Below are 20,177 nucleotides of genomic sequence, written 5' to 3'. Positions count from 1 at the left end.
AATAGATCCATCTTAAATACTGATCTAACATGAGCATATCCAATTTCTTCACGTGCAATTTACACATGTAAAATAAACCTCTCAACTCAAAAATATAAAATCATATTAATATACTGCAAAACATAAAAAAAAAACACTAAAATAAAAATAATTCAACACTTCAAAACTTAGTCAAATTAAAATATTCACATTATCATAAATTTAGTAACCATTGTATTTTCCCAAACCAACCTTTATTTGAGGTATGAATTTATTCACTAAAATTTATATGTGACTAATACAACTTTCACACACTGCATTTCAAGTAATATTATATTCATCATCCATATATTTAAAACATGTGGTGTAGAAACAGATCAGAGACAGACATATCTGATTATTATTATGTTCGTTTATTATTCTACATAGTATGTATTTCAGGGAAGTGTGATAAAAATATATAATAATCGCATTGCCACTTCATTTATTTACATATATATGCTGTGATGAGATGTACATTAAGTAAGAAGTGAATTTAAAGTTTACTCTCAGGCAAACCAGGGACGACCATTGCGCTTAATCGGGAGACCATTGACAAAAAAAACCATTGCGTCCCAAATGGAGTAAAAGTAGGCTTTCATTTACCAATATCAATAATTTTAACCAGTGACCCACCACTACAAAATCTCAATTTCTCTTCCATGGCATTTTAATATCCGGGAAGTCTTAGCATCGATCTTACAGATCTTTGCTTTGCTTTCTCTGCCTGCGATTTCTCAGCTTTTAATGTAAAAAAACCGCCTTTTATCTGGATCTCAGAGGCCACAGTTTCGAATCTCACAGGTTCTGGATGGCCGAAAGTAATAATTATTCGAGGAAGAATGATCGGCGTGCAGAAGAAGATTATTCGTCGATGGAAGAAGCTTCGTCACTGGCGGCCGCAATGAGGGATTCATCGGCGCGCAGGGATTCTTCTTTGTCTTCAGCGTACAGGGAATCGGCTTTGGCTTCGGCCAGCAGAGAATCTTTGAGGATCCACAGACATCATTCTTCCAACTCGAACTCCACTCAACAGGTGGCTTTTAACTTTCCCTTTGCGGCATCAGGGTCAGCCTTTCTTTTCTTAGCACAAACTGTGTGTGTATATTTAAAATAGGGTAAACTTAAAAATCATTCATACCACAAGACCATTTAAACCCGGTCTGATATGCACTTCGAGATGTATTTCAAATTCGGGCATTACTTAACACAATTTATACCACAAACCCATCTAAACCCGGTTTGATATGCACCTCAATATATATTTCAAATTTGGGTATTGTATTTTGCAATTTCTTTTTTTTGGGTTAATAACACAGACCCATAGAAGGCCAGGTTTGGTACACCTCAGGTTGAGAAGCTTGATATGTTTGAAATTTGGGTATTGGGGTAGGGTATTGACATATATTGTTGTTTTCGAAGATACATTTCTAAACCCAGGTCTGATATGCACCTCGAGGTTGCAGTGCTCAGCGTTTCATATATCAAATTTCACTATTTGATATGGGTACCATTTGTGTAAATTCAAGATATATTAATATTCTTGAGCCTTGCAACCTCGAGGCATAGATCAACACAGATTTGCATAGGTCTGGGTTAATTTTCGTATAATACACCTAATGCACTGCCTAGATTCAGTGCACCATTTCAGTCACGCAGCGCAAACACAGAGTGTTGAGGGAATCTCCTCTTCCAACTGGCTTATGAGAACCCCGCTTCTCTGGATGTAAGAATGACCGGATAATGAGAAAGTTTCTCTGAATTTGATGGTGTGTTTCCAGAAAAGTTGAATAACCTGATGAGATTGACACAAATTATCATAGACCAGGTCACGGTGCAAGAGCGAGGCAAAACTCTACAGTACGATGTTTTACTTAGTTGATATTATCTAGTGTATATGCCTCGGGCATACAGAGTATGCAATGATTTGAAAAGTGGTTAACCCAATGTTTTCTGACATTTGCCTTGAATTAATTTGATCACAAACATCATTAGCATTTGATTCCCTTAGGGGCCTTTTGCAGTTCAATGCTTTGCGATCTTGCTTCCCCACAAGGGATGCATATTTGTTCAGTGGAATACAAGTGCCTCACCGAAAACCCAAGTTTTGTCTTTTGATGTGGACTTACAAATACAAAGATTAAAGTTTAAGGTATGGATTTGATAACAACGAGATCAGAACACACATCTTGCAGGAGCAAACGTGGACCAGCTGGGATTCAAACCCAGGACCTTCCAAATATTGGTCAGGATGCTCTAACTGAGCTACCATCCCATGTTCGAGCATCTTTATGGAGGGTGATTTGACTGCCAACATCCTCCCTCACGCTACACACTGGCTTGAGCACACTGAGCTGCATACGTGGGTCTGATACCATGTTAGTAGTTAGCATGAGCCTGCTAGCATTTGAACCTAGGACCTCCCAAATACCGGTCAGGGTGCACTGACAACTGAGCTACAGGCCCACTTGTTTGAGCATTTTTCTGGAGAGTGACTTGACTGCAAATGACTTCCCCACAAGAGCTCCATGCTATTGAATGGAACGCAAGTGCCTCACATAGGACCCCAGCTTGGTTTTTTGTGGTGGAATTACATTTATAATTGCAAACATTGAGGTAAAGATGGGATTTGGTAACAAAAAGATTAAACAGTCTTGCCCTAGATTAATGAAAGAGAATGGTCAGAACATCTCTGAATGTGCAATGTTGGTTTTCCAACCATGTCAAAATGCCATTCTCAGACAGTGAAATCAGCTTTTCCTTGTGCTGTGGAAACTGGAAAGAACTGGGAAATGTTGTTTTTTAAGTCCTAATAATGATTTTGTAGGATCTTGCAATGCAGTGTGGGATCTGATCTGCACATTGACCCCGTTCATACTTCTGTTTTACCTAGAAGTTACAACTTTTTTTAAAGGTATTTCCATGGAATTGAGCTAGATGAATAATCAAATTTTGAAAGAAGCTTTTTTGGACAGTGTAGTTAGCACTACAACAGTTTTATCATTCTAACTGGTCCAAGCTGCATGATTGAAGTATACTTAATCTGGCCAATGTTTACTAGACTTGTTTTGAAACATATTGGCTGAACTGCTTTCCATGCGGGAATCTTATGCTCATTTGAAAGTGAATGTTTTATAAGAAGCACTATTCACTAATTGCTTGCTCAATGTTTTTTCACAAAAGCGAGATTTCATGGGTGTGTGGATACAGTAATCTTATGCTCATTTGAAAGTGAATGTTTTATAACAAGCACCATCCACTAATCACTAGCTCAATTCTGTTTTTTTTTCTTCCCAAAAAGCAAGTTTTCTTGGGGAAGTGAGTACATGGGTATGTTAGGCATGGTCTCATACTTGCATTGACGAAAGCATCAACATTCACATTGGCAAAATTGCTGAGGGTCCAAACATCTGAAACATCGGCACAAAAAGCTGCAAACTGCAGCAAGCATTAAAAACTACAAAGGGGTCTCATATGTCAAGTCAGCATTTGGCTAGAATGGATTAGTATTATTATTATTTTTTAAAATATAAACTAACAACAATATGATATAATTGAATTGGTACTTAAAAATGTTAAAGACTTTGATATCTAAGATGCAGTGGATGCCAAATGATATATCAAAGTCACGCTGAATCATCAATGACTCAAAAATGAATAATCAATACAACATGACATAAATATATGTAAATGTATCCCATCATCATGTCATCTACAATGATTAATATAGCAGCTAGCTTTCGATTCCCTCATTCCCTTTTTACATGAAAGGGAATGGTTCATTTGCTTTTTATAATATAAACCAACAACAGTATAAGATAATGATTAATATAGCAGCTACCTTTCGATTCCTTCGCCCCCTTTTACAGGAAAAGGTAATGGCTCATTTGCTTTTCAAAACATAAACCAACAACAATATAAAATAATTGACTTGGTACACAGATATGAAAAAACGTTGATATCTAATATTGTAGTGGATGCCAAATGATATATCAAAGTTGATACTGAATCATCAAGGACTCAAAAGTGAATAACCGATACAACATGACATCAAATGTATGTAAATGTATCCCATCATCATGAGTCATTGACAATGATTAATATAGCACCTAGCTGTTGATTCCCTCTCCCTATTTCATGGGACAAGTTAAAGGCTCATTTGCTACTAGAAGGTCTTGCAACATTCGTTTGTTACCAATTGGTGGGTGTATGAGTGTCAAACTGTGTAGAAGGTGGTGCAGAGGCTGCCACATTACCCTCCTTAGTGTCAAGGTCCTCATCCCCCCCATAACAATTTTGGGTTATCCTCCCTTGCCTCCTGCACCTGCTGCCTCTAACCACTTAGGTGTTGAAAATTGATGTACTATGTTGAAACATTTACTTAAAATGAAACTTCTTCCAGCTGCAATATTAGTTAAGTAGTTGTAGATAGAACATACACCATATAAACCATATGCAAAATAGAAGACAACCAAGAACACAATGAGACAGAGAATTTAGGTCCAATGACCAGGGCAAAATCCACAAGGGGAAAACCCAACCAGATTCTTCTTCTATTAGAAATCAATTGTTTAGCAGAGAAACAAAATACAATGAGAGACCAAGAGAATGAATAAGCTCACCCAAATCTGAACTAGCTGTAGCAAGAAGATCTCTGATAGCAGCAACTGATGCAAACATTGAATCACTTTGGCTCACTAAGTTCTGCTCTTACTCTCCAAGTCTCTCTCTCTCTTAATCCTTCTCTAGTCTCTCCAATTCTCTCTTTCACAAGCTCGAATTCTCCTTTCACAATGCACAAGTAAGTAAGAGTGAAGATACGAGGGACATATATATAGGAGCAAGGAGTTTGAGTCATAAAGAAGGAGTAACTCGCATGCCTTGAGGGCGAGTAACATATGCCAATTTAGGGAGAGAGGTACGAATGCCTTGTAACTCATGCCATAAAGAGAGAGGAGTACACATGCCTTGTAACTCATGCCATAAAGAGAGAGGTATGCATGGCTTGAAGGAGAGTGTAACATATGCATTGAAGAGTGTGTAAGAGGAATCTTTTATGACGAGTCTTTAATGTGCGTAAGAGAGTGTAAGAGGAATGCAACAAATTCATTAAGAGAGAGAGTAACACATCATTGAGTGAGAGAGAGGCATGAGTGCCATCAAGGAGAGAGAGGTGCGAAGTGGCATGATTGAGTGCCAAGTAGGAAAGGTGACAAGTATTTCTAATTTGATAATAATATTATAGTATCATAAGGATAATAATAATAATATTAATGATAGTATTGATGATTAAGTAAAAATTGAACAATTAAGATTGATTAAGGATAAATTAAGTGATTTTTTATCATCTATACTTGATTACCAATTGAAACAAGGTGATTTACTATTTTTGGGAAGTCATGCTTAAAATGATAGATATGACTTTCTATTTTAGAAAGTCACTCTAGAATAGTCAGAAATGAGATTTTATTCAAGGAAATTCATCCCTTAGCTGCCAATTTTCAACATTAGGTGCCTTCCCCATAACAGGCGTTTGAAACTCCACCTTCCACTTAAACATTGTGTTAACATTTTCCAAGGAAATTGTGTTTACATTAGGGATTTTCTAAGGTGCCTCACCCATAGTGGGAGATTGTAGTTGACATAAACCATATCATTAAGGTGTTGAAACTCTAACTTCTAAAAGGGTTATAATAAACTGAATGAGTCTTGAGGATCATAAATATGTTAAGAGTCTCATAATTATAAAAATTGTAATTGCTAAGTTCTTGCTTATTTCATCTCTTTGTGTGTGTTTTTTAAAATACACTCCAATTGCACTCACAACTTGAAGCACAACATGTTTAATTGAGCACTTGAATGACAAATTTTTATAAAAGTGGTGCTTTTCCACCGTAATTTCTCCACCAAACACCCACAACAAATAAGAAGGAAAAAAGTCATAAACTACATTTCATGACATTAGCAAATAGGAAACACAGAAAACATAATTGAACTTTCAAATCAAACACGTAATTAGAATTCTAAATTTTAATGGGTTACTTGACATGAAAACCTTCTTTTCTTGGATAACAATGTCAAAATCAAATAGTTCATTGACATTTGTATACATCTCCATCTCATTGTTAATGCTTTTGCGAGCATCTTGATCAAGGGCTATCCTTTGAAAAAGCATAAGGAGCCTTGCATAACCTCTCCATCAAAATCAAAATTACATAAGTGAGAAAGTGGGTTGAGGATAGGAGTTAATGCATGAATGAGATGATGGAGCATCTTGTTCCACTGATCATCAATCAAATACTAGAGAACCATATATTTTTCACATCCAAGACTAACCTTGCCCAAATTATAAGATGAGATAGCTTGTTTCGGCCCTACCATGGCTTCATACAAGTAACCCATTATGGGCTTATCCCTGTCAACTAAACGAAGAACCTTTCCCGAAGGTTTGTTAATTTGGCAAACTTCCTATGCTTCTTTCGAGAAGGAATTGGTGTACACTATTAACAAGGGTTCTCCCATCTTGTCTTGTGCTAAATACATAGTTGTGCCATTCATTGAAGATGAACATTTGCTTCACCTGAAATTGACAATGGTGTAAGGAGTGAAGAGAAATAACGTTGCTGGCAAAGCATGTGATTATAGGACTGCAACAACTTTTTGTTCTCTGTGAGTCTCCTCATTAGGCTAAGAACAAATTGTTAATTTTAGGTATGTTCTATGCTTAGAGCAATTTACTTCAATTTTTCATATTAGCCCAATGACAATATTTAGATTAGCAATCACATTAGAATGATAGTAAAGTGCGTATAGAACATAAACATAAATCGCAGAAAACAAGCCAAGACAAGAGGACACAAGATGTGGTGCCAACTAGGGACAAACCCCAATGTGGGGAAACCCTTCATCAATTCTTCTTATATTCTTCAATAGTTCAGCAGAGAGAGATAGTACATATACATCAGAAGTCAACACTTTGACTTGTCAAAATAAGAGCAGAGATCTTCACCATGAAGATGACATAAAGAGGTTGCAGATCTGAGGACATGGACTGCAGTTCTTATCTTGGGTGAAGGCAAACATTCTTCTAAGGTGATTCCATCACCAAGCTGCATCCATCATGCTGCATCTCATCATGCTGCATCCATCACGCTGCATCTCATCACCATGCTGCACCTAGCTAGCTGTCTAATCCTCAATGAACCCATGATTATAGCTCCCTCCATCTTATATTGGAACAACACTATACAACCCTCTAATAGTCGTCAAGATGGCCTGAGATAACAACAGAATGTCTCATAAGGCAACTCCTAGGATGGCTGAAGATGTGGTACCCATACAAAATATTCACTGTGGTGTTATGGCCTGTGGCCTAACACACAGTCTTCAATTAGCATCATAAACCTCTGCTGCTCACAAGTGAGTCTGCCCCTTCATATTCTCTTACATGATCAACTCATCAATGACAAAGCTCCACCAAGGTCACTGAACAAAGGGCCTATATTAACTGTCCTCTAACAGTCCCCTTTTTGCTGCTTCAAAGGTCATTGTACCAGGGTCTTCTACACAGTGATACAACAATAATGCTCTTGCATTTATTGTCAACACTGTCCAAACACGCTTTGCAGGACAAACTTTAATGCATACCCTTCAGCACTCTTCACCATGTCATTCAAGTCACTTCCAGACCTTCCTTATCTGCGTGAAGCTTGACACTGTCCCTGTCCAAACAGATTAGGCATCATTCAGCTTCCTCCATGACTGTGGCTATGGCATGCTTGAAGCCTTCTTCAATTGCGGATGTAGGGCAACTTCTAGTGCGGAATAACCCCGACAGTTAGAGCGAATCTGGACTGCAACTAGGGCTCTCCTTAGGACTGTGTAATGCCATCTTTTGCTGTAGATATGTTAGATGATCCAAAAATAAATGTTATCATAGGTAATTAAGTTAGAATAAAATAATTATTAATTTAAGATATTAAATTAATAATTATTAATCTAGAATATTTAATTATTTAATGGAGACATTTAGAATTAGTATATTGTTGTAAAAGATATGACTCTACAAATGTGTCGTATCTTAGGCTCTATTTTAGGAGAATTGTTAGTAAGATTGTTTGAATAGCTTTTATTCTAAGTGGACACTTGTTATTGCATAAGTGATCCATAATTAGAGGTAGTTAGGACATTGAGCTTATAAATAGCTCATTGCAAGAGTGTTTGCTTGTTCGGGTGTAAACTCTTGCAAAATTCCAAATGTAATTGTTTTTTAATTAGGGATCTCCTTTAGGGCTGAGATAAGGCAGCGTATAGGTCTCTTATAGACAACGTTAAGGTCTCTTCACCATGACTGTGTTTAGGGCAGCGTTAGGGCATTTAAGGACAACGTCTTAGGGTCTGTTATAGACCTGCGTTTTAGCCACTCCTTGCTGTGTTTCCATGACTGCATTTAGGGCAGCGTAGGTCTCTTTAGAAAACCCTTTCACCTCCACGTCTAGGGCTTCTCCTTGACTGTGATTAGGGCTCTCCTTGGCAGCGTATAAGAAGCTGTGTCTCCTCCATGACAACATTAGGGTCTAGGGCATCCTCTAGGGTAGCGTAACATCTTAAGATCTCTCCTCCCACCAAAACCCAAAGACAAGTGGAGAGGAAGACATCACAAGAGGTGTGTTCCAAATGACTTGCAAGCCACCTCTTTTTATAGTAAAACGTTGAGGATAGATGGGGGCAATTTGGTTGCTGGCTGACCTTGACGAATTGTCGCATAACACAAATAAATTCATATCTCCATGAATACATGTCGGAACTGGATGATCTTTAGATCAATCTACACCTCTCGACGAGAGGAATCCAAGAAAAATATTAGTTGGCATGAATAAGAAGACCCACATGGAGTTTGGCCCTAGTTGCCAATTTTAACACAAATGCATTGTTATATATGTATTTTGCTATGCTCTTGGCTTGACTAATGACCTATTTGATAAAGGAGATTTTCCTACATTGGCAAGCATCAAATTGATGTTGGGCAGCACATGGAGTCCAAAACACTGTGGAGTGCCTCTGTCAGCAACTTGTTGGTAGCCACATAATTATCTATGTCATCTTAGATCTATTACTAATTGCAAAACATGCCACATGACTACCTCTTGGATAAACTCATCCAACAATCCACATGACAATGTCACATATTTAATATGTGTCGATACATTAACATGTAAACATTGTACCCTAGGGACAGTGTACCAAGAAACTAAGGAAGCTCTTTCCTTTTACATCCGTTCAATCATTAGAAATCATCGTGCATCTAGTGGCCTCCCATGGTTTCCTTAGGTCCTTCAATCTATTGATTTTCAGAGCATCCTCTAGAGTCCAAACTGATAATTACTTCCTATGATTTTTATCAGGTTAATCTTTTTCTTGTGATCTTTTCCATCATAAAGCAATTACACAGAGGAGCTCAACAATGAAGTAAAAATTCCATAAGGATCATAAAGAGACAACCACACATTAACACAAGTGTTTACCCTGGGAATGTTCAATATTGGTAGCTTCGGTCGGTATTTTCATTGGCAAATCAAAGGAGAAATTTTGTATTTTTCATGTTGATCAAGTCGGCCCCACTCATTGAATGGGTTTGACCCCAAGGTCAAAACCCTCCTCCTAACTCACATATAAATAGAAATTCGTTGACCTCATTTGGAAAACATGTCAACTCATCAATTCGATCTGAAACAAGGAGATTCATCCACACATGTGAAGGAGAAAAGAGGAAGAACATTTTTGCGTTGACCAACTCTCTTATCTTTTTTTTGACCAATGTTGACTTGGGATTATTGGTTTTTGTTTGACCTAGATTTTGACTGGTTTTTAAGGTTGAATTTTTCAGTGTTTCGTTGACTCTGTTTGACTAAAAGTTTTGCTCCTATTTTGGCATGTTGACCGAGATCTTGAATCATGAATGTGACTTGTTGGTTTTGATTTGACCGAATTTTAGCCCCTTCTATTCAACTACCTTAGTTTGAAATTTGGCTCTACTGTTGTAGATTTTGACTTGGACTAGCATTGACTATTTTCTCTCTCCTTTGACTGGCTTGACTTGGAAAATTTTGAGGTTAGAGATTGGAATCTTGTTTGGAATATTCTGATGTACATTCTGATGCACTGAATTTTCTAGGAAAGATTTGCTGGGTTTGCCCCTTGTGGGTTTTGCGCTAGCCACTGGCCTAAATTTTGGTGTCTCTTGTCTTATTGTCTACTGTGATCTCCACTGCTGCTCTATTGTTAATGGTTGAAATTTTTCATGTATAACTGCTTGATGATTGAAATGCTCTAAGAAGTTTAATTGTATCATTGGAAGTAGTTATCAGTTTGAAAAATTGTACTAGTCTTGATTGCACTAGAAAATCAACATGGTATCAGAGCTTTGGTGAAGGGAAAGAGCATTGAGATCACCTTGAAGAGCATTGAAGAGCTTTGGGATTCTGCATCTTTTGTTTTGATTGGTCATCTTCATCATGAATTCCTTCATGAAGATAGAGAACAAGCTTGAAGGAGCTACAAATTTCAGGGCATGGAAGACTAGAATTGACCTAGTGCTTGCAAGGCATAAGGTCTTGGGTATTGTTTTGGGAAAAGTCATTGAACCAATTGATCAAGTAGGAAAGGACAAGTTTCAAGAAGATGACATCTTGGCCATGAGCATCATTGTGGAATCTATTAGAGATCATTTGATTCCGTATATTGTTGATCATAAATCTTCCAAGGAGATGTATGATGCCCTTATTATATTGTACACCATCAATAACATCAATCAATCTATAATTCTAAGGGGTCAACTTTGTGATGTCAAGATGACAAAGAATGATATTATGGCATCATACTTTGTAAGAATATCTCAAATAAGAGATCAACTCAAAGCTATTGATGAAGAAGTATCCGACAAAGAATTAATAGCTATAACACCCCACCCCACATTTACCCATTTTAACTTACTTACTAGGGTAAACATGAGTTGAGAGTTACTATGCATGACCCAACTTCGAAGATGCAGTTAGGGAAGTGGGGTCCACTTGTCCAAAACTTTATTGCAAACACCTAGAGACTCATGATCACACTGCTATTAGACTATCTTTCCTTGATGTTCATTTTCCTTGAGCTTAGACCACTCCTTGACCTAAATTACTTCTCGGCCGCACGCATGCAGACCTGTCAGTGTGGCCAGAGGCCTCCAACCGCATGCATAACCCATCCTTAATGCGACTGTGGCTGAGATTTCCCAGTTCTGATAGTGCGGCCACAGTCCTTGTTCCAGAAATTTAGGGCCGACATTCATGCCAACTGCTCAAACTTTTCCAGAACTCGGTCAACAGTTTGTATAAGTCTTCATGCTCTATTCTTAGGCTCTGTTGTGGCTTATGCTTGCCCAACACATGTTATTCATTTATACAAACATTTTGTGATTATGGTACCTGTAGGTCATGAATGCATAATTTGTTCACTGTTTTTATTAGTTTCATCATGTGTTCATCAAGAAGGCTTATTGCCCTCTCATACTCGCTGCAATAAAACATAGATTAGCTCATGCATCCATATAAATCATCCAAGAGCTTGTTAAACTATGAAACAAATCAATAACAAGAGCACTTCATATAACAAGAAATACACTATGCATGTAACATACATTTAACCAGTAATGGAGCCATGACAAACCAATCACATAATCAACACATTAAACCAAAACTTATGCTCATTGATATTCATTAAAGAATAACACATATTAACATATGCATAGTACCAACCAAGTCAGGGACTTCCACGTTCCACTCGACCATAGATTGCGCTGAACCAATTCTTTCTTTTTGCCCAATCACCCCCGTGCCATATTCCAAGCTTGAATGGGATCACATGGGATAAACTAAAACATAACCAAACATGGAATTTTGGAGGAAAACCACCTCCACCCTCAAGCCACAGTGATTTCACCTAACACTAGGTCCGAAAATCACCAAAACCAATACAATCTTGGATGCCTAAGAATTTCTTCACCATACCCACAAGATTTTTCTTGTATCCACCCACCTGTCAAGGGCTCACCGGGAGAAAACCATCTCCACCCTCAACCCTTGGGATTTTCTTGAGACCACCTCAATTAGGATCCAAAATCTGTTGGCATCCCAAGCTCAACCAACAAGGAACCCACTACATCATGGCTATCCAGGAAATGGCATAAGGCAAGGCTGTACACAACTTTCAATCTAGGCAATTCCCCATGCCAATGACATCAAAATGATCAGCAAAACAATGCACGAACCATGCATTCAAATCCCAACAAGATAATCAAACATGGACACTATTACCTGCCAAAAATCCTCCTACTGGCTGCTCTTTTATATGTGTTAAGTTTAGGTATGTTCTATGCTAGAGCAATTTATTTAAATTTTCACAGTTAGCAATCACATCAACATTATGATAAACTGCAGATAGAACATAAATATAAAACGCAGAAGACAAGCCAAGACAAGAGGACACAAGATATGGCGCGAGCCAGGGACAAACCCCACAATGTGTGGGGAAACCCTTTGATCAATTCTTCTTTTATCTTCAAAGTTCAGCAGAGAAAGAGAGAGAGTACATTTACAACAGAAGTCAACACTTTGACTTATCTAGATCTGAGCAAAGATCATTTAGTATAACAATGAGATCAGTTGAAGACATTCTACTTCAACTGAGTCTCCAAGGTGACTCCTTCACCTATCATCGTTTTGCATCTCGTCCATTTGCTGCACCTTACCGTGTAGCACCATCATGTTGCTCATGATCTCATACGTTGCCCATACATCATGTTGTCCATGATCTACATCATACTTCCCATATACCTCATGATGTCCATATTCATCATCCAACCCATATATCTCATGATGCTGTCCATGTTCATCATACTGCCCATTATCATGCTGCCCTTTAACATGCTGCCCTTTATTAATGTGCATCATTCTTTAGTTCATATACATGTCAGCACCTACAGCTACGTGCCATTAACATGGATCCTCCACGCTGTAACTGCTTGGCAGTGGCTAGGTCCAACCTTCTAACTGATCCATCAATCTGTGATCTGCGGATTATAATAATCTGAGTTGTAGTCTGTAATGTGATCTATCAACCTTGAATGCAGGTCTGCTGTACCTGAGATTAGATCAGTGCATATACGAATACCTTATCTTTTGACTGTGGCTACCACACCTGAAATTTCCGTGAGGAAGTATGCGAAATTCTTATCTTCTTAACTGCGTGAACATGTCTTCTTTTACTGCGTGAACAATTCTCCTTTTGGCTGCGTTTTACATGTCTTCCCTGATCTGCGTATATGTATCTTTATGTATGCGTAGTGTATAATGGTTTGAACAACATTATGACTGCGGCTACCACAATGGCAATGTGAATAGAACGTTTCCTTTGGCTGTATATGTGACCTCTTTTACAGCGGCCAGATTTCTGCGACTAGGGTTTATTGCGGCCAGATCTCTGCGGCTAGGGCACGCTGCGACTAAGGCATCACTGCGGTTATGGCATTACTACGGTTATGGACAGACTTCTCTGCAGCTACCTTTGTCTCCTTTTCTTTGCCCCCAAGCACAGTCTCCTTTGCATCAATTGTAGACCGAATGATGAGCCTTCTTCTTGTTGCGTATAGACTTCTCCATTACAGCTTCTAGGGCTTCTTCAGTTAGTGTATTAAGGCTCCTCCTTGACTGCGCATAAGAGCCTCTTGGACAGCAGATAAGGGCCTCCATTAAGTGTGGATTAAATCTCTTCTTTCAACGGATTAGAGCCTTCCTTAAGAGCGGATTAAGGCTCCTCTTTGACCTGTAGCTAGGGCACCTTCTACTGCGGCTAGGGCATCACTCTTGGGCCAGCGTATCTTTTGGTTCTCTCCTTCCAAAAACCCAGACGTGGAGAGGAGATCACCTTAAGAATACATGTACCAATTGACATCAAAACTATTCTATTTATACTAAAGCAAGGATGATGAATAGACACGTCGGTTGGGCTTCTAGAGCCTACATAAGCGCTGGTCGGCTTGACAATAATTATATAAACAAAATAAATTCATATCTCCATAAATACTTATCGGAATCGGATGATCTTTGGATCAATCCTACACCTCTCGACGAGAGGGATCCAATAAAAATATCAGCTGTCATAAATAAGCCGACCCACATGGAGTTTGGCCCTAGTTTCCAATTTAACAATATGTTCTTTTCCGCCCTTGGTAACTGCTGTTCAAACCTCCTTCTTGGCTGCCACTCGAATTCCTCTTGCCCTCCTTGCTTTTTCCTTGCTTGCGTCCAAGTGATGTAGTGTTCTCTCTCTTTTTCCCAAAGAGAATGCTAGAATGTTCTCTCTCTTTTTCCCAAAGAGAATGCTAGAATGTTCTCTCTCCAATTTCTTTTTCTTCATTTTTCCTTGTATGCATATTCTTTTACTATTTTTATCCTTTTCTTGTCTGTTCCTCTTCCCCACTTGCTGAAGTGGAATTTCTTTCATTTTCCTTTATTTCTTTTGTATTTTTCCACATGTCTTTGCTAGCTTGTAATAATTAATTTTCCATTTATGGCCTTTGCCTCTTGCCAATGCCAATTTCCATAGCCAATAAATAATTAACCACAAGTGGATCCCAATGTAATGTTTTTCCCTTCATCCAGCTTGGAATACGTGTCCCATGACCTTGGTTTGATTTTTGCTTTTATAATGTCCATATATTCTTTATTTACATGGAAATTTAACTCAGGGCTGTTACAATAGTTGTAGCAATGGGTGGTTTACTTGAATCTTGGGATTCTTTTATAGCAAGCATTAGTGGTAGAGAAAATCCTCCAACCTTTGATAAGATGTGGGCTGCTTGCACTCAAGAAGAATCAAGGCTCCTTTCTAGAGGTAAGATTGCAAATCCAGGTGAAGACTCTCAAGCTTTTGCAGCTCACTCAAAGAATAGCAGAAGTAGAAGAAATTTTGGAAGATTTCAAAGAAGTTTAGGTAGAAGACCTAATTCAAGACTTGCTCCAAGAAGAGGACTTGCTCCACAAAGAAGACCTCCTCCTCCCTCTCAAGAAAGAAGAGACATGACAAATGTTCAATGCTTTCGTTGCCAAGCATATGGTCACTATCAAAATAGGTGTCCTCAAAAGAATGATTATCAAAGGGATGATGATCGAAAAAGGAAAGGGAAGCACCATGCTTTTGCAACTGACCTTAATGAACCCTCACATAAGAGGAGGCCTAGAAAGAGAGATTATGATGATGAATATATATTTTATTATGCTTTTACACGATCCATTGTAGGTCATGATGAAATCTGGTTGGTGGACAATGGTGCCTCTAGGCACATGACTGTAAGTCATGAACATCTCTCTGAATTGGTTGAAAATAGGACATCACAAAGGGTTGAGCTTGGAGACAATGGCAAGTACAAAGTCAAAGGCATTGGTTCATCATCCCTCCAACTGGAATCAGGAGGTAATGTCTATATTAATAATATTTTATATGTTCCTAGTTTGAAGAAATTGTTGTCTATTTCATCTCTTGAATACAAATGATATAAAATTGCTTTCATTGATGACAAGTTCTAGTATGGAAGAAGGACTCCTCCTTTGAATTTGCCTAGGTCATTGGTGTGCGAATTGGAGGCCTATATTGTCTCCTTGGATGCTCAATTCAAGCCTCGTTACACAACACCACTAATCTTTGGCATCAAATGTATGCTCATGTTCATTATAAAGCCTTGTCTAGAATGAAAGATTTTGTTAAATGTGTACCTGAAATCAAGATTGAGCACGATGGAGTTTGCAAGGATGTGCTCTTGGAAAAAATGTTAAAGGGCGATGTACTAGCAGTGATAGTGGATCCAAAGGAATCTTAGATCTTGTGCATTCTGATGTTTGTGGGCCTATGTTTGACAAATCCTTGGGTCTTCATTTGTACTATGTCATTTTCATTGATGATTACTCGCGTGAAACAGGGATTTTTTTCTTGAAATACAATGATGAAATATTTGAGAAGTTTCGGGAATTCAAGGCACAAGTTGGAAATGCTATAGGAAGAAGGATCAAGACTTTAAGGTCTAACAATGGAGGAGAGTATGTATCTAAGGAGCTGATTGCTTTCTGCAGAGATGCTAGAATTAAGAGGGAGCTGATAGTTCCCTACTATTCTCAACAAAATGGAATTGCTGAAAGGAAGAATAGAACTATTATGCATGTTGCCAAGGCCATGCTTCATGATCAAGAGCTGCTGATGTTTCTATGGGGAGATGCTTCAAAGATAGCTATTTGTGTCCAAAATAGATGTCCACAACGAGTATTGGACTGCAAGACTCTTGAAGAAGTCTTCATGGGTGAGAGACCCAATTGTAAAAATTTCTATTTTTCCACCCCGGTTTTCAGTTTCACCTTATTTCTCCCATGTAGTTAAATGCCCATTCCCATAACCATACATTTAACAGACTGAAAAAAATAAATATGGCTGAAAACACAAATTCTGGAAATTTTTCAGAATGCTGGAAATTGCAGAAATAAAAATCAGCAATTAAAAACAGCCATTAAAACACATTAAAACACTGATATTTTTGGTCAACTTGACCCTGGAAAAACCCCCTACAACTCTTGGGGAAAACCAGTTTGAGAGCTCTTCTTTATTTCTGAAAATTGCCTTTTTACAGTGAGAATTATTCAACAAAAAATCAGCAAGCAAATTTACAACTTATCTCCTTTCCCGTGCCTCACAGCAATCTGGAAATTACAACAAACAGGACATCAATAAATGCTGTACGACCTCCGTTTTGTGTGCAGAAAAATCAGCAAACTGCTCCTCGATGTTTGTGCAAAAATCTGCCTTTCACTATGTGCTGAATCAGCTGTACAAATCTGCTCAACTGCTGCCTTGGAATGTGTGCCAAGCTGCTGTCTCCTTCTCCTTCCTGCTCAGAAATCTCTCTTGCTCTCTTGCTCTCCTTCTCCCAATCTGCTCATGAAAGAATGAATGACCTTTTCCTCCTTTAATATAACTCCAAGTGACTTTTGGGTGATCTCTAAATCCAATGGCTGAAATAGATTTAGATCAATGGTTGAGATTAAATGCTCATTTAAATCTCACTTTCTATTTTTTAATTCACCCCACTTTAATAAAGACCCACTTAGTCATTTATTTCCAAAGTCACTTTTCCTTTCTAATTTTTCATTGACTTTATAAAAGTCACTTTAAAATTAGACTTAATAACTTTATCACTTAAAGTCACTTTTAAATTAGATTTAACTTTATAAAATTATAAAGTCACTTTAGGAGAAAAATTAAATTCTTTTGGACACTTTTCCCTAGGCCAAAGATCAAAGCCTAAGGGAACCACCTGTCCTCCGGTACCAAATTTCAACACCAATGTTGAGCATTTGAGAAATTTTGGTTGTCTTGTTTATGTTCATGTGCCCAAGGAGAAAAGGACGAAGTTGGAACCTTTTGGGAATAAGGAAACTTTGTTGGCTACAGTGAAAATTCAAAGGTTTTCAGGGTTTATGTACTAGGACAATGTTCTATTGAAACTTGCATGGATGTTATTTTTGATGGGGATGTCGCTTTTTAGAAGTCCAAGGGATCACACTTGGACTTTGATGATGAGATGCAGATGGTTTCTAAGAATGTGAAATCAAAATCTAAAGAACATGAACCTATGGAACAAGATTCTCATGAAGAATTTGATGATCCACATGAATTTGTTGACTCACCAAGATTCATTGTACTTGAGACCAAAAAGAGACTTGCCTAGCTTGAGAGAACTTTGAAGTAAGCTGAAGGATATGCAATACCTTGTGGGACCTTCAAGGAAAGCAAGAAGTCGCATAAGTATTCAAGCTACTGCTATGCAACAATGCTGTGTAAGATCATTGAGTCTAAGCCATCTACCTATGAAGAAGCTGTGGAACATCAAGTTTGGAAAGATGCTATGATTAAAGAACACCAATCCATATTGAAGAATACTGTTTGGAAATCGTGCCAAGACTTGAAGGGAAATATGTTGTGTCTTCCAAATGGATCTACAAAATCAAGCATGCAATTTTTGAAGCATTAAGAAGTACAAGGCAAGATTTGTGGCCTGAGGATTCTCCTAGAAAGAGGGAGAGGATTATGAAGACACATTTGCTCCCGTTGCTAGGTATGCTTCTATTAGATTTGTTATTGCTCTTGCTTCTATTGCAGGTTGGAAATTGCATCAAATGGATGTCAAGACTGCCTTTCTGAATGGAGTCATTGAAGAAGAAGTTTATATTGAGCAACCTCAAGGCTTTGAGATTCATGATAGAGAGACACATGTTTGCAAATTGAAGAAAGCCTTGTATGGGCTTAAGCAGGCTCCTTGTGCATGGTACTTGTTGCACTCAAATTGTCAAAGTTCCAGGGAAGCGGAAGTACCGACTTTTTCAACAAGGATCGGATCACATATCAACAATCCATGTGTCATGGTCATCCCATTTTGCAAGTTATATAGTGTAAATGATTTTAGTAAAACCTTGAGTCTATGTAACAACCTAGGTAAGCCTATAATTTGATGACAAATTCCATCCTAGGAGGTTTTTTAACCTCACTAATTACCTGTGTTTTTCGACACGGCTAATTAGAGGAGTTTTTTCCCTCCAGCTTAAACCCCCAAAGCTTGGGGTGAAATTTATTGTCGGATTATTAGGTGAGTCTTAGTGTTTTAGTCGAGTATGATGTAAAAGTGGTTTGGGAATAATCTAAGCTAATTAGATCATGTTGAGTAGCAGATGGGTTATGTGTTTTGAGGGTCTAAGACAAATGTGTATTCCCTCTTTGAGTCTTGTAAATGAAAAATCATATGTATTAGAGGGTTGGAAAAATAATTAAATTTCCTCATGTGTAAATTAATTAATTTTTCTGGCAAAATAAAATTAAATCCTAAGCCATAAAATTAATTAATTAGAGTCAAGTTAAATTGTCTTAGGAAAATAAATTCTCCAAATGGAAAAATTCGTGGATCTTAAAATAGTCAATTTTTAAAGGTCCTCCACCAAGGGAATATTGTATTTTTCAAGAAAATATGGACTCTTGGACCTTGGTGGTTAAGTCAAAGTCAATTTTTTGAGGAAATTAACTCGAAATAATTAATTTTGAGCTAATTAAAATGGAATTAAATGATAAATTCGAAAATTCTTCGTAAATAAAAATCCAAGGGCCAATATTAAAAGATCTTGAAGTGGTTATCAATGGTCGAGATTATTTTGACAAGGATCAAAGAAACTAGCCGTTATTTTTCCATTTGGAGGATTCATATATAAATTAGAGAGTCAGTTGAGTCTCTAGTCGTCTTGATCTCTGACTAGAATTGTTGTTGAAACATTTTGTAAATTATTGTCCCGCTGAGAACTATTTTCTATACTATAATAAAAGACTTTGGGGTGCAAGTCGAGGTGTTTTTGTTTGTTGATCTATGGTATGTATTGACTACAGGCTTCCTATGTGGTGCTTTACTTGATATATTTTGAGATAATACATAGTGTTTGCAGGTATTCAATCCTTGGTCTCCAAGTTCACAGACTGTGGGCAAGGATCATCTTGCTTGGATTCCTAGTTTTTATATGGTGGATTAAATCTTCACTAGAGCTATAATGAGCAATAATTTTTCTGAAGCGTTTTAGCCATTCTTTCAAGGAAAAAATATCATAAAAATATTTTTTTAAAAATCCATTTGAAAACCCATGTATATTTTGTAAATTTAAATTTGTAAATTATTTTTCTAATTTGGGTTGGGGTTTTAGTTTTATTTTTGTATATATTGGGGTTTGGGTGTTTCTATTTTCATTTTTGCAGGTTAGATCGAGAAACCAAGTGGGAGAAGAGCTAGATCTAGGCCCTTGAGGGTAAGATCTAGTCTCTTGGAATTTTTTTGTAGGTTTCCCACGGAAAATTTTTGGAAAATCAAAGCAGCTGAAGCATAATTTTTTTGAGCAAGGATTTCAACATTTTCAGGACTTCTAGCCTTGGATTTTCCTTCTTAGGCCTTAGAGTCAACCTTCCTCCCTTCAATGTCTTGGTTTAGGGCCTTGTTTGGGCCTTGTTGTGGGGTTTTGAGGCCTCGGCCTACTCTCTCCTCTCCT

General features: G+C 37.7%; 1 protein-coding gene across 2 annotated transcripts in view; it reads left to right on the top strand.

The window, feature by feature from the left end:
* The first annotated feature begins 501 nt into the window (after positions 1–501).
* The window catches only part of LOC149198172 (uncharacterized), a 42,884-nt gene continuing 23,208 nt past the window's right edge, over positions 502–20,177 (top strand). Inside the window, exon 1 of one of the 2 annotated variants that reach the window (XM_089406146.1) lies at positions 502–1,054. In XM_089406146.1, coding sequence (XP_089262272.1) covers positions 830–1,054 — 225 coding nt within the window. In that variant the 5' untranslated portion in view covers positions 502–829. The remainder of the gene's footprint in view (positions 1,055–20,177) is intronic. The other variant, XM_089406147.1, reaches the window with a different exon arrangement.

The sequence above is a fragment of the Pinus tabuliformis genome, chromosome 2_2, assembly GCF_031772625.1.
Source record: "Pinus tabuliformis cultivar Carrire ecotype Pingquan chromosome 2_2, CPIR1, whole genome shotgun sequence".
In the NCBI taxonomy this organism is placed as follows: Eukaryota; Viridiplantae; Streptophyta; class Pinopsida; order Pinales; family Pinaceae; genus Pinus; species Pinus tabuliformis.
This window is presented reverse-complemented; position numbering and strand designations above follow the sequence as displayed.